Here is a 15523-nt window from a genome sequence, read left to right as displayed (position 1 = left end):
TGTCCGTCGAGCTTGATTCTTTGTCCAGTAGTAGTTATGAAACCCAACCCAGAAAGATTGTTGGTACATCTTTCTGTATCTACACAACTTTCCAAATGCTGTGTGACTGACTTCTCTCTCTGTGTGTCTCTGTGTCTCCAGGACGTATGCAGACAAGCTAGGACCCAAGGTGGTCCAGTCTGACTTCTCTCTCTGTGTGTCTCTGTGTCTCCAGGACGTATGCAGACAAGCTAGGACCCAAGGTGGTCCAGTCCCTGTTGGACCTGCTGTGTAGCCAGCTGAAGAACCTTCTCTCTCAGGCAGGAGTCAGCCTGCTCACTGCCTCCCCAGGGAAGAACCTTCTCTCCCAGGCAGGAGTCAGCCTGCTCACTGCCTCCCCAGGGAAGAACCTTCTCTCCCAGGCAGGAGTCAGCCTGCTCACTGCCTCCCCAGGGAAGAACCAGGACAAGAAGACAGAGGATGGAGCCGACACAGACAAGACAGACTTCAGAGGTGGGAGAGGACTTGTGTGTCATGCAGCGTGACAGGAAGTCGCTTTGCATGAAGTAATAGTGTTATTTGAATGATGATTTAATATATTAGGAGGAGGACTGTCTGCCAGGATGGGTGGAATAGTGATGGAAAGGGTACTAGTGATTTAATATATTAGGAGGAGGTGTTGTGAAAGGGTACTAGTGATTTAGTATATTAGGAGGAGGACTGTCTGCCAGGATGGGTGGAATAGTGATGGGTACTAGTGATTTAGTATATTAGGAGGAGGACTGGGTAAAGGGTACTAGTGATTTAGTATATTAGGAAGAGGTGTTGTGAAAGGGTACTAGTGATTTAACTGACTAAAATCGGATGATTGCCTTGATCGTTTTCTTCAAATCGATTTTTGGGGAACTTCTAAAGTTTTGTCAATACAGATGGTAGTGGTGAAGGTGCATGAAGATGGCAGGACGTTTTGTCAATACAGATGGTCGTGGTGAAGGTGCATGAAGATGGCAGGACGTTTTGTCAATACAGATGGTCGTGGTGAAGGTGCATAAAGATGGCAGGACGTTTTGTCAATACAGATGGTCGTGGTGAAGGTGCATAAAGATGGCAGGACGTTTTGTCAATACAGATGGTAGTGGTGAAGGTGCATAAAGATGGCAGGACGTTTTGTCAATTCAGATGGTCGTGGTGAAGGTGCATAAAGATGGCAGGACGTTTTGTCAATACAGATGGTAGTGGTGAAGGTGCATAAAGATGGCAGAATGTTTTGTCAATACAGATGGTCGTGGTGAAGGTGCATAAAGATGGCAGGACGTTTTGTCAATGCAGATGGTAGTGGTGAAGGTGCATAAAGATGGCAGGACGTTTTGTCAATACAGATGGTAGTGGTGAAGGTGCATAAAGATGGCAGGACGTTTTGTCAATACAGATGGTAGTGGTGAAGGTGCATAAAGATGGCAGGACGTTTTGTCAATACAGATGGTCGTGGTGAAGGTGCATAAAGATGGCAGGAAGTTTTGTCAATACAGATGGTCGTGGTGAAGGTGCATAAAGATGGCAGGACGTTTTGTCAATACAGATGGTAGTGGTGAAGGTGCATAAAGATGGCAGGACGTTTTGTCAATTCAGATGGTCGTGGTGAAGGTGCATAAAGATGGCAGGACGTTTTGTCAATACAGATGGTAGTGGTGAAGGTGCATAAAGATGACAGAATGTTTTGTCAATACAGATGGTAGTGGTGAAGGTGCATAAAGATGGCAGGACGTTTTGTCAATACAGATGGTAGTGGTGAAGGTGCATAAAGATGGCAGAATGTTTTGTCAATACAGATGGTCGTGGTGAAGGTGCATAAAGATGGCAGGACGTTTTGTCAATGCAGATGGTAGTGGTGAAGGTGCATAAAGATGGCAGGACGTTTTGTCAATACAGATGGTAGTGGTGAAGGTGCATAAAGATGGCAGGACGTTTTGTCAATACAGATGGTAGTGGTGAAGGTGCATAAAGATGGCAGGACGTTTTGTCAATACAGATGGTCGTGGTGAAGGTGCATAAAGATGGCAGGAAGTTTTGTCAATACAGATGGTCGTGGTGAAGGTGCATAAAGATGGCAGGACGTTTTGTCAATACAGATGGTAGTGGTGAAGGTGCATAAAGATGGCAGGACGTTTTGTCAATTCAGATGGTCGTGGTGAAGGTGCATAAAGATGGCAGGACGTTTTGTCAATACAGATGGTAGTGGTGAAGGTGCATAAAGATGACAGAATGTTTTGTCAATACAGATGGTAGTGGTGAAGGTGCATAAAGATGGCAGGACGTTTTGTCAATACAGATGGTAGTGGTGAAGGTGCATAAAGATGGCAGGACGTTTTGTCAATTCAGATGGTAGTGGTGAAGGTGCATAAAGATGGCAGGATTCAGACATTGTTTTGAAACAGCACCCTGTAGAGCTTCACTCTGTAATATGTTGTTGTGTTGGAGTGGAAACAGCACCCTGTAGAGCTTCACTCTGTAATATGTTGTTGTGTTGGAGTGGAAACAGCACCCTGTAGAGCTTCACTCTGTAATATGTTGTTGTGTTGGAGTGGAAACAGCACCCTGTAGAACTTCACTCTGTAATATGTTGTTGTGTTGGAGTGGAAACAGCACCCTGTAGGGCTTCACTCTGTAATATGTTGTTGTGTTGGAGTGGAAACAGCACCCTGTAGAGCTTCACTCTGTAATATGTTGTTGTGTTGGAGTGGAAACAGCACCCTGTAGAGCTTCACTCTGTAATATGTTGTTGTGTTGGAGTGGAAACAGCACCCTGTAGAGCTTCACTCTGTAATATATTGTTGTTGTTGTGTTGGAGTGGAAACAGCACCCTGTAGAGCTTCACTCTGTAATATGTTGTTGTGTTGGAGTGGAAACAGCACCCTGTAGAGCTTCACTCTGTAATATGTTGTTGTGTTGGAGTGGAAACAGCACCCTGTAGAGCTTCACTCTGTAATATGTTGTTGTGTTGGAGTGGAAACAGCACCCTGTAGAGCTTCACTCTGTAATATGTTGTTGTGTTGGAGTGGAAACAGCACCCTGTAGAACTTCACTCTGTAATATGTTGTTGTGTTGGAGTGGAAACAGCACCCTGTAGAGCTTCACTCTGTAATATGTTGTTGTGTTGGAGTGGAAACAGCACCCTGTAGAGCTTCACTCTGTAATATGTTGTTGTGTTGGAGTGGAAACAGCACCCTGTAGAGCTTCACTCTGTAATATGTTGTTGTTGTTGGAGTGGAAACAGCACCCTGTAGAGCTTCACTCTGTAATATGTTGTTGTTGATGTGTTGGAGTGGAAGCAGCACACAGCAGAGCTTCACTCTGTAATATGTTGTTGTGTTGTTGTGTTGGAGTGGAAACAGCACCCTTTAGAGCTTCACTCTGTAATATGTTGTTGTTGTTGGAGTGGAAACAGCACCCTGTAGAGCTTCACTCTGTAATATGTTGTTGTTGGAGTGGAAACAGCACCCTGTAGAGCTTCACTCTGTAATATGTTGTTGTGTTGGAGTGGAAACAGCACCCTGTAGAGCTTCACTCAGTAATATGTTGTTGTGTTGGAGTGGAAACAGCACCCTGTAGAGCTTCACTCTGTAATATGTTGTTGTGTTGGAGTGGAAACAGCACCCTGTAGAGCTTCACTCTGTAATATGTTGTTGTGTTGGAGTGGAAACAGCACCCTGTAGAGCTTCACTCTGTAATATGTTGTTGTGTTGGAGTGGAAACAGCACCCTGTAGAGCTTCACTCTGTAATATGTTGTTGTGTTGGAGTGGAAACAGCACCCTGTAGAGCTTCACTCTGTAATATGTTGTTGTGTTGGAGTGGAAACAGCACCCTGTAGAGCTTCACTCTGTAATATGTTGTTGTTGTGTTGGAGGGAAACAGCATCCTGTAGAGCTTCACTCTGTAATATGTTGTTGTGTTGGAGTGGAAACAGCACCCTGTAGAGCTTCACTCTGTAATATGTTGTTGTGTTGGAGTGGAAACAGCACCCTGTAGAGCTTCACTCTGTAATATGTTGTTGTGTTGGAGTGGAAACAGCACCCTGTAGAGCTTCACTCTGTAATATGTTGTTGTGTTGGAGTGGAAACAGCACCCTGTAGAGCTTCACTCTGTAATATGTTGTTGTGTTGGAGTGGAAACAGCACCCTGTAGAACTTCACTCTGTAATATGTTGTTGTGTTGGAGTGGAAACAGCACCCTGTAGAGCTTCACTCTGTAATATGTTGTTGTTGTGTTGGAGGGAAACAGCATCCTGTAGAGCTTCACTCTGTAATATGTTGTTGTGTTGGAGTGGAAACAGCACCCTGTAGAGCTTCACTCTGTAATATGTTGTTGTGTTGGAGTGGAAACAGCACCCTGTAGAGCTTCACTCTGTAATATGTTGTTGTGTTGGAGTGGAAACAGCACCCTGTAGAGCTTCACTCTGTAATATGTTGTTGTTGTGTTGGAGTGGAAACAGCACCCTGTAGAGCTTCACTCTGTAATATGTTGTTGTGTTGGAGTGGAAACAGCACCCTGTAGAGCTTCACTCTGTAATATGTTGTTGTTGTTGTTGTTGATGTGTTCCGTAGCGTTGGTACGTAAGCAGCACACAGCAGAGCTTCACCTGGGCGACTTCCTGGTGTTCCTGAGACGAGTTGTCTCCTCCAAGGCCATCCAATCCAAGATGTCTTCTCCAAAGTGGACAGAGGTGCTGCTCAACATCGCTGCACAGAAATGCTGCTCGGGTACTGTCCAATAAACTGTATTTGTACATTTAAAATGCATTATGAAAATCACTAGTCTGTAAGTTTAGATTGTTTCTTTACATAGATTTAAAAATAGACTAGATATGGACCGGGACCTCCAACCATTTAATATAAATCCTGACCGACGTCAGGGCAGATGTAAGGACTTACCATTGCACAAGGCCTCCGTTTTCACCAGTGTCTTCCTTTCAATATGGTATTTGTCAAAGATCAGGTCAAACGGATAAAGGTTTATTTTAATAAATAAATAATAATTTAATTTAATAATTTAATAAACATTCATTAAAACGCTTTTTAACTTTCAAACTCACACGAGTGCCTGGCTTTTTGGATTTGTTAATATCGCTTAGCACCTATTTGCGTAGATTTTTCCTTTTTTGATTTTCAATGACAAGTGTTATTGTGGTTTGTCTGTAGGAGTCCCCCTGGTGGGCAACCTGAGAACTCGTCTCCTGGCCCTTCATGTTCTGGAGGCTGTGCTGCCTGCCTGTGAGGCCAGTGTAGAGAACGACCAGATGACACAGGTACTGGAGCTGTATGCAGAGTGAAGCCTCTCACATTGACCCAGTTTAAGTCACTGGTGAGGTCCTAATAAGAGGATGTGATGATGTAGCTGGTAAAAGGTGTGGTCCTCCTCTAGGTGGTGGAGCGTCTCTTCTCCCTGCTGGCTGACTGTATGTGGGAAGCTCCCATCGCCCAGGCCAAGCACACCATCCAGATGAAAGAGAAAGAGCAGGAGCTTAAACTACAGGTACAGGACAACTCGTAATGCACTCTATATCGCTTCTTATTCTTATTGCTTCTTCTCTTTCTTCTTCTTTTTCTTCTTCTTTTTCTTTTTTCTTCTCTTTCTTCTTCTTTTTCTTTCTTAATTATTATTTTATTATTAATTATTATTTATTATTTTTTTTATTTTTTTTATTTTTCTTATTATTATTTCTTTCTTCTTCTTTGTCTTCTTCTTCTCTGTGTATTAACTGGCTCGCAATCTGACTAACTGATTCATCCATCTGTCCCCAGGGTGAGGAGGAGGATGAGAACCTTCCTATCCAGGAGGTGTCGTTTGACACGGAGAAGACTCAGTGTTGTGTGGTGGAGAATGGCCAGGGGCTGACCCACGGCAGCGGGGGGAAGGGATATGGACTGGCCTCTACCGGCATCTCCTCTGGGTGCTACCAGTGGAAGGTACAGTACATCACCTACTGTCCCGTTGCTAATGTTTGAGGGGAAATGACATGTGAAAACATACCTACTGTACCGTTGCTAACGTTTGAGGGGAAATGGCATGTGAAAACACGCCTACTGTCCCGTTGCTAACGTTTGAGGGGAAATGGCACGTGAAAACACACCTGCTGTCCCGTTGCTAACGTTTGAGGAGAAATGGCATGTGAAAACACGCCTACTGTCCCGTTGCAAACGTTTGAGGGGAAATGGCACGTGAAAACACACCTGCTGTCCCGTTGCTAACGTTTGAGGAGAAATGGCATGTGAAAACACACCTGCTGTCCCGTTGCTAACGTTTGAGGGGAAATGGCACGTGAAAACACACCTGCTGTCCCGTTGCTAACGTTTGAGGAGAAATGGCATGTGAAAACACACCTGCTGTCCCGTTGCTAACGTTTGAGGGGAAATGGCATGTGAAAACACGCCTACTGTCCCGTTGCTAACGTTTGAGAGGAAATGGCATGTGAAAACACACCTACTGTCCCGTTGCTAACGTTTGAGGGGAAATGGCATGTGAAAACACGCCTACTGTCCCGTTGCTAACGTTTGAGGGGAAATGGCATGTGAAAACACGCCTACTGTCCCGTTGCTAACGTTTGAGGGGAAATGGCATGTGAAAACACGCCTACTGTCCCGTTGCTAACGTTTGAGGAGAAATGGCATGTGAAAACACGCCTACTGTCCCGTTGCTAACGTTTGAGGGGAAATGGCATGTGAAAACACGCCTACTGTCCCGTTGCTAACGTTTGAGGAGAAATGGCATGTGAAAACACGCCTACTGTCCCGTTGCTAACGTTTGAGGAGAAATGGCATGTGAAAACACGCCTACTGTCCCGTTGCTAACGTTTGAGGGGAAATGGCATGTGAAAACACGCCTACTGTCCCGTTGCTAACGTTTGAGGGGAAATGGCATGTGAAAACACGCCTACTGTCCCGTTGCAAACGTTTGAGGGGAAATGGCACGTGAAAACACACCTGCTGTCCCGTTGCTAACGTTTGAGGAGAAATGGCATGTGAAAACACACCTGCTGTCCCGTTGCTAACGTTTGAGGGGAAATGGCATGTGAAAACACGCCTACTGTCCCGTTGCTAACGTTTGAGAGGAAATGGCATGTGAAAACACACCTACTGTCCCGTTGCTAACGTTTGAGGGGAAATGGCATGTGAAAACACGCCTACTGTCCCGTTGCTAACGTTTGAGGGGAAATGGCATGTGAAAACACGCCTACTGTCCCGTTGCTAACGTTTGAGGGGAAATGGCATGTGAAAACACGCCTACTGTCCCGTTGCTAACGTTTGAGGAGAAATGGCATGTGAAAACACGCCTACTGTCCCGTTGCTAACGTTTGAGGGGAAATGGCATGTGAAAACACGCCTACTGTCCCGTTGCTAACGTTTGAGGAGAAATGGCATGTGAAAACACGCCTACTGTCCCGTTGCTAACGTTTGAGGAGAAATGGCATGTGAAAACACGCCTACTGTCCCGTTGCTAACGTTTGAGGGGAAATGGCATGTGAAAACACGCCTACTGTCCCGTTGCTAACGTTTGAGGGGAAATGGCATGTGAAAACACGCCTACTGTCCCGTTGCTAACGTTTGAGGGGAAATGGCATGTGAAAACACGCCTACTGTCCCGTTGCTAACGTTTGAGGAGAAATGGCATGTGAAAACACGCCTACTGTCCCGTTGCTAACGTTTGAGGGGAAATGGCATGTGAAAACACGCCTACTGTCCCGTTGCTAACGTTTGAGGAGAAATGGCATGTGAAAACACGCCTACTGTCCCGTTGCTAACGTTTGAGGAGAAATGGCATGTGAAAACACGCCTACTGTCCCGTTGCTAACGTTTGAGGGGAAATGGCATGTGAAAACACACCTGCTGTCCCGTTGCTAACGTTTGAGGGGAAATGGCATGTGAAAACACGCCTACTGTCCCGTTGCTAACGTTTGAGAGGAAATGGCATGTGAAAACACACCTACTGTCCCGTTGCTAACGTTTGAGGGGAAATGGCATGTGAAAACACGCCTACTGTCCCGTTGCTAACGTTTGAGGGGAAATGGCATGTGAAAACACGCCTACTGTCCCGTTGCTAACGTTTGAGGGGAAATGGCATGTGAAAACACGCCTACTGTCCCGTTGCTAACGTTTGAGGGGAAATGGCATGTGAAAACACGCCTACTGTCCCGTTGCTAACGTTTGAGGAGAAATGGCATGTGAAAACACGCCTACTGTCCCGTTGCTAACGTTTGAGGGGAAATGGCATGTGAAAACACGCCTACTGTCCCGTTGCTAACGTTTGAGGAGAAATGGCATGTGAAAACACGCCTACTGTCCCGTTGCTAACGTTTGAGGGGAAATGGCATGTGAAAACACGCCTACTGTCCCGTTGCTAACGTTTGAGGAGAAATGGCATGTGAAAACACGCCTACTGTCCCGTTGCTAACGTTTGAGGAGAAATGGCATGTGAAAACACGCCTACTGTCCCGTTGCTAACGTTTGAGGGGAAATGGCATGTGAAAACACGCCTACTGTCCCGTTGCTAACGTTTGAGGGGAAATGGCATGTGAAAACACGCCTACTGTCCCGTTGCTAACGTTTGAGGAGAAATGGCATGTGAAAACACGCCTACTGTCCCGTTGCTAACGTTTGAGGGGAAATGGCATGTGTCAGCCGTCTGAAGAGCATTACGTCCTGCTGTGTGTGTGTGTGTGTGTGTGTTTGTGTTTGTGTGTGTGTGTCTCAGTCACCATATCTGAACCCAACTGAGGACTTATGGGAGATTCTGTAGCGGTGCCTGAGACAGCGTTTTCCACCACCATCAACAAAACACCAAATGATGCACCTTCTCATGGAAGAATGGTGTCACAATCCCTCCAATAGAGTTCCAGACTCCTGTAGAATCTATGTCGAGGTGCATTGAAGCTGTTCTGGCTGGTGGTGACCCAACGCCCTATTAACACACTTTATGTTGGTGTTTCCTTTATTTTGGCAGTTACCTGGAGCCGCTGCGTCTTCAGTAATGAGCTCCCGTGTCGCTGCGTCTTCAGTAATGAGCTCCCGTGTCGCTGCGTCTTCAGTAATGAGCTCCCGTGTCGCTGCGTCTTCAGTAATGAGCTCCCGTACTGCTGCGTCTTCATTAATGAGCTCCCGTGTTGCTGCGTCTTCAGTAATGAGCTCCCGTGTCGCTGCGTCTTCAGTAATGAGCTCCCGTGTCGCTGCGTCTTCAGTAATGAGCTCCCGTGTCGCTGCGTCTTCAGTAATGAGCTCCCGTGTCGCTGCGTCTTCAGTAATGAGCTCCCGTGTCGCTGCGTCTTCATTAATGAGCTCCCGTGTCGCTGCGTCTTCATTAATGAGCTCCCGTGTCGCTGCGTCTTCAGTAATGAGCTCCCGTGTTGCTGCGTCTTCATTAATGAGCTCCCGTGCTGCTGCGTCTTCATTAATGAGCTCCCGTGCTGCTGCGTCTTCATTAATGAGCTCCCGTACTGCTGCGTCTTCATTAATGAGCTCCCGTGTCGCTGCGTCTTCAGTAATGAGCTCCCGTGTCGCTGCGTCTTCAGTAATGAGCTCCCGTGTCGCTGCGTCTTCATTAATGAGCTCCCGTGTTGCTGCGTCTTCAGTAATGAGCTCCCGTGCTGCTGCGTCTTCAGTAATGAGCTCCCGTGCTGCTGCGTCTTCAGTAATGAGCTCCCGTGTTGCTGCGTCTTCAGTAATGAGCTCCCGTGTTGCTGCGTCTTCATTAATGAGCTCCCGTGTTGCTGCGTCTTCAGTAATGAGCTCCCGTGCCGCTGCGTCTTCAGTAATGAGCTCCCGTGCTGCTGCGTCTTCATTAATGAGCTCCCGTACTGCTGCGTCTTCATTAATGAGCTCCCGTGTCGCTGCGTCTTCAGTAATGAGCTCCCGTACTGCTGCGTCTTCAGTAATGAGCTCCCGTACTGCTGCGTCTTCAGTAATGAGCTCCCGTACTGCTGCGTCTTCATTAATGAGCTCCCGTACTGCTGCGTCTTCATTAATGAGCTCCCGTGTCGCTGCGTCTTCAGTAATGAGCTCCCGTGTTGCTGCGTCTTCAGTAATGAGCTCCCGTGTTGCTGCGTCTTCAGTAATGAGCTCCCGTGTCGCTGCGTCTTCAGTAATGAGCTCCCGTGTCGCTGCGTCTTCAGTAATGAGCTCCCGTGTCGCTGCGTCTTCATTAATGAGCTCCCGTGTTGCTGCGTCTTCAGTAATGAGCTCCCGTGTTGCTGCGTCTTCATTAATGAGCTCCCGTGTTGCTGCGTCTTCAGTAATGAGCTCCCGTGTTGCTGCGTCTTCAGTAATGAGCTCCCGTGTCGCTGCGTCTTCAGTAATGAGCTCCCGTGTCGCTGCGTCTTCAGTAATGAGCTCCCGTGTCGCTGCGTCTTCAGTAATGAGCTCCCGTGCCGCTGCGTCTTCAGTAATGAGCTCCCGTGCCGCTGCGTCACGCCCCTTATGTAATGTGTTTCCTGTATCTCATAACATTGTGTCTTGTTTGTTTGTAGTTCTACATTGTGAAGGAGAACCGTGGGAACGAGGGGACGTGCGTCGGGGTGTCCCGTTGGCCTGTCCACGACTTCAACCACCGCACCACGTCAGACATGTGGCTGTACCGGGCCTACAGCGGGAACCTGTACCACAACGGAGAGCAGACCCTCACCCTCTCCTCCTTCACCCAGGGAGACTACATCAGCTGTGTGTTGGACATGGAGGCTCGCACCGTCTCCTTCGGGAAGAACGGAGAGGTCAGGAGATGAAACTACTGTCAGTCGGCCTTTTCCCCCTCGACTTCTGAGATGCTTTTCACCGTGACTGGCCCCCTTTGAGCCAGACTATAAACTCTATAAACTCTTCCCAAAACAATTAAAACCCCATGACGTCTGATGACAAGTCATTACAGTCTCCTCACAGAGAGAGATGTATAGATGACAGGGAGAGAGAGGGAGGGAGAGAGATGTATAGATGATAGGGAGAGAGAGAGAGGGAGGGAGAGGGAGGGAGGGAGAGAGAGGGAGAGAGAGAGAGAGGGAGGGAGAGAGATGTATAGATGATAGGGAGAGAGAGGGAGGGAGAGAGATGTATAGATGATAGGGAGAGAGAGGGAGGGAGAGGGAGGGAGGGAGAGAGAGGGAGAGAGTGAGGGGGAGGGGGAGGGAGAGAGAGGGAGGGGGAGGGAGGGGTGGAGAGATCAATATCTATCAGCAGGGTCCCCCGCATGACTGACAGTTTACAGTCTGAAACACAGAGACTAGAGACACCAGGGTGTTACCCCCCCTAGAGACACCAGGGTGTTACCCCCCCTAGAGACACCAGGGTGTTACCCCCCCTAGAGACACCAGGGTGTTACCCCCCCTAGAGACACCAGGGTGTTACCCCCCCTAGAGACACCAGAGTGCCCCCCCCCCCTAGAGACCAGAGTGCCCCCCCCCCCTAGAGACACCAGAGTGCCCCCCCCCTCCCCTAGAGACACCAGAGTGCCCCCCCCCCCCCTAGAGACACCAGAGTGCCCCCCCCCCCAGAGACACCAGAGTGCCCCCCCCACCCCCCTTAGAGACACCAGAGTGCCCCCTCCCTCCCAGAGACACCAGAGTGCCCCCTCCCTCCCAGAGACACCAGAGTGCCACCCTCCCCCCCCCCTAGAGACACCAGAGTGCCCCCCCCCTCCCCCTAGAGACACCAGAGTGCCCCCCCTCTAGAGACACCAGAGTGCCCCCCCCCCTCTAGAGACACCAGAGTGCCCCCCCCCTCTAGAGACACCAGAGTGTTTGAGACTGTAAACATAGTCTCTGCTATGTTTACAGAAGCCTGTTATTGTTCTCCACAGGAGCCCAAGTTAGCCTTTGAGGACGTGGACGCCACAGAGCTCTACCCCTGTGTCATGTTCTACAGCAGTAACCCTGGAGAGAAGGTGAGACAACACTGAACCTAGTTAAACCTAGAACCTAGTTAAACATAGAACCTAGTTAAACATAGAACCTAGTTAAACATAGAACCTAGTTAAACATAGAACCTAGTTAAACCTAGAACCTAGTTAAACCTAGAACCTAGTTAAACCTAGAACCTAGTTAAACATAGAACCTAGTTAAACATAGAACCTAGTTAAACATAGAACCTAGTTAAACCTAGAACCTAGTTAAACATAGAACCTAGTTAAACATAGAACATAGTTAAACCTAGAACCTAGTTAAACATAGAACCTAGTTAAACATAGAACCTAGTTAAACCTAGAACCTAGTTAAACATAGAACCTAGTTAAACCTAGAACCTAGTTAAACATAGAACCTAGTTAAACCTAGAACCTAGTTAAACATAGAACCTAGTTAAACATAGAACCTAGTTAAACATAGAACCTAGTTAAACAAAGGTAACCCACCTAAACATAGACAGGTTAGTTAGCCTAGCCTATAACCCACCTAAACATAGACATGTTAGTTAGCCTAGCCTATAACCCACCTAAACATAGACACGTTAGTTAGCCTAGCCTATAACCCACCTAAACATAGACACGTTAGTTAGCCTAGCCTATAACCCACCTAAACATATACACGTTAGTTAGCCTAGCCTATAACCCACCTAAACATAGACAGGTTAGTTAGCCTAGCCTATAACCCACCTAAACATAGACAGGTTAGTTAGCCTAGCCTATAACCCACCTAAACATAGACACGTTAGTTAGCCTAGCCTATAACCCACCTAAACATAGACACGTTAGTTAGCCTAGCCTATAACCCACCTAAACATAGACAAGATAGTTAGCCTAGTCTATAACCCACCTAAACATAGACATGTTAGTTAGCCTAGCCTATATCCCACCTAAACATAGACAGGTTAGTTAGCCTAGCCTATAACCCACCTAAACATAGACATGTTAGTTAGCCTAGCCTATAACCCACCTAAACATAGACACGTTAGTTAGCCTAGCCTATAACCCACCTAAACATAGACAGGTTAGTTAGCCTAGCCTATAACCCACCTAAACATAGACACGTTAGTTAGCCTAGCCTATAACCCACCTAAACATAGACAGGTTAGTTAGCCTAGCCTATAACCCACCTAAACATAGACATGTTAGTTAGCCTAGCCTATAACCCACCTAAACATAGACAAGATAGTTAGCCTAGTCTATAACCCACCTAAACATAGACATGTTAGTTAGCCTAGCCTATATCCCACCTAAACATAGACAGGTTAGTTAGCCTAGCCTATAACCCACCTAAACATAGACAAGTTAGTTAGCCTAGCCTATAACCCACCTAAACATAGACACGTTAGTTAGCCTAGCCTATAACCCACCTAAACATAGACAAGTTAGTTAGCCTAGCCTATAACCCACCTAAACATAGACACGATAGTTAGCCTAGTCTATAACCCACCTAAACATAGACATGTTAGTTAGCCTAGCCTATATCCCACCTAAACATAGACAGGTTAGTTAGCCTAGCCTATAACCCACCTAAACATAGACATGTTAGTTAGCCTAGCCTATAACCCACCTAAACATAGACACGTTAGTTAGCCTAGCCTATAACCCACCTAAACATAGACAGGTTAGTTAGCCTAGCCTATCACCCACCTAAACATAGACACGTTAGTTAGCCTAGCCTATAACCCACCTAAACATACACAAGTTAGTTAGCCAAGCCTATAACCCACCTAAACATAGACAAGTTAGTTAGCCTAGCCTATAACCCACCTAAACATAGACAAGTTAGTTAGCCTAGCCTATAACCCACCTAAACATAGACCAGTTCCACAGTGAAAATACACAAAAACATGAGTTTGTTAAAGACAGAGCGTATTGGCATCAGAATCATTAAGCCTGGGGCCTTCTCACCAAACAGATGGTGTGGTCTTGGTTCATCACCTTGCACTGTTCCATGTGAAATTAGTCATCCATTTAGAGAGGTACCAACAACATCCTGAATAAATCCAACGTCTGTGTATCAAAAATAAGACAGATTTTGGTTTGTAACCCTGATTTTTTTTTTTTTTTTTTTCATCTGGCCAAATTGCAGCTAACTCTCTGTTCCAGGTAAAGATATGTGTCTCACTGCTCCCTAACTCTCTGTTCCAGGTAAAGATATGTGTCTCACTGCTCCCTAACTCTCTGTTCCAGGTAAAGATATGTGTCTCACTGCTCCCTATCTCTCTGTTCCAGGTAAAGATATGTGTCTCACTGCTCCCTAACTCTCTTTTCCAGGTCAAGATATGTGTCTCACTGCTCCCTATCTCTCTGTTCCAGGTAAAGATATGTGTCTCACTGCTCCCTATCTCTCTGTTCCAGGTAAAGATATGTGTCTCACTGCTCCCTAACTCGCTGTTCCAGGTAAATATATGTGTCTCACTGCTCCCTAACTCTCTGTTCCAGGTAAAGATATGTGTCTCACTGCTCCCTAACTCTGTTCCAGGTAAAGATATGTGTCTCACTGCTCCCTATCTCTCTGTTCCAGGTAAAGATATGTGTCTCACTGCTCCCTAACTCTCTGTTCCAGGGAAAGATATGTGTCTCACTGCTCCCTAACTCTCTGTCTCCAGGTAAAGATATGTGTCTCACTGCTTCCTATCTCTCTGTTCCAGGTAAAGATATGTGTCTCACTGCTCCCTAACTCTCTGTTCCAGGTAAAGATATGTGTCTCACTGCTCCCTATCTCTCTGTTCCAGGTAAAGATATGTGTCTCACTGCTCTCTAACTCTCTGTTCCAGGTCAAGATATGTGTCTCACTGCTCCCTATCTCTCTGTTCCAGGTAAAGATATGTGTCTCACTGCTCTCTAACTCTCTGTTCCAGGTAAAGATATGTGTCTCACTGCTCCCTAACTCTCTGTTCCAGGTAAAGATATGTGTCTCACTGCTCCCTAACTCTCTGTTCCAGGTAAAGATATGTGTCTCACTGCTCTCTAACTCTCTGTTCCAGGTAAAGATATGTGTCTCACTGCTCCCTAACTCTCTGTTCCAGGTAAAGATATGTGTCTCACTGCTCCCTATCTCTCTGTTCCAGGTAAAGATATGTGTCTCACTGCTCCCTATCTCTCTGTTCCAGGTAAAGATATGTGTCTCACTGCTCCCTATAACTCTCTGTTCCAGGTAAAGATATGTGTCTCACTGCTCCCTAACTCTCTGTTCCAGGTAAAGATATGTGTCTCACTGCTCTCTAACTCTCTGTTCCAGGTCAAGATATGTGTCTCACTGCTCTCTAACTCTCTGTTCCAGGTAAAGATATGTGTCTCACTGCTCTCTAACTCTCTGTTCCAGGTAAAGATCTGTGACATGCAGATGAGGGGTACCCCTCGTGACCTCCTGCCTGGTGACCCTATCTGCAGCCCCGTGGCCACAGTGCTGGTTGAGGCCACCACACAGCTCATCAGGATCCTGCACCGCACGGACCACTGGACACACTGCATCAACAAGATCATGATGGAGAGGCTACACAAAATCAAACCCTGCTTCAGAGACTCAGCCAACGGTACTGGAGGAGGAGGTGAGAGGAGAGGAGAGGAGGGGAGGGGGAGGAGAGGAGGAGGGGAGAGGAGGGGAGG

At 46.9% G+C, this 15523-nt stretch overlaps 1 protein-coding gene across 23 annotated transcripts in view; it reads left to right on the top strand.

Moving 5' to 3' along the window:
* Positions 1 to 15523, top strand: part of herc1 (HECT and RLD domain containing E3 ubiquitin protein ligase family member 1) — a 224307-nt gene that overhangs the window by 113252 nt on the left and 95532 nt on the right. For all 23 annotated transcript variants that reach the window (XM_071388533.1, XM_071388556.1, XM_071388555.1 and 20 more), the window contains 8 exons: positions 215 to 492; positions 4582 to 4737; positions 5176 to 5282; positions 5399 to 5509; positions 5779 to 5943; positions 10494 to 10733; positions 11813 to 11896; positions 15240 to 15465. In XM_071388533.1, coding sequence (XP_071244634.1) covers positions 215 to 492; positions 4582 to 4737; positions 5176 to 5282; positions 5399 to 5509; positions 5779 to 5943; positions 10494 to 10733; positions 11813 to 11896; positions 15240 to 15465 — 1367 coding nt within the window. The remainder of the gene's footprint in view (positions 1 to 214; positions 493 to 4581; positions 4738 to 5175; positions 5283 to 5398; positions 5510 to 5778; positions 5944 to 10493; positions 10734 to 11812; positions 11897 to 15239; positions 15466 to 15523) is intronic.

Source organism: Salvelinus alpinus, unplaced genomic scaffold (assembly GCF_045679555.1).
Source record: "Salvelinus alpinus unplaced genomic scaffold, SLU_Salpinus.1 scaffold_42, whole genome shotgun sequence".
Taxonomy (NCBI): Eukaryota; Metazoa; Chordata; class Actinopteri; order Salmoniformes; family Salmonidae; genus Salvelinus; species Salvelinus alpinus.
This window is presented reverse-complemented; position numbering and strand designations above follow the sequence as displayed.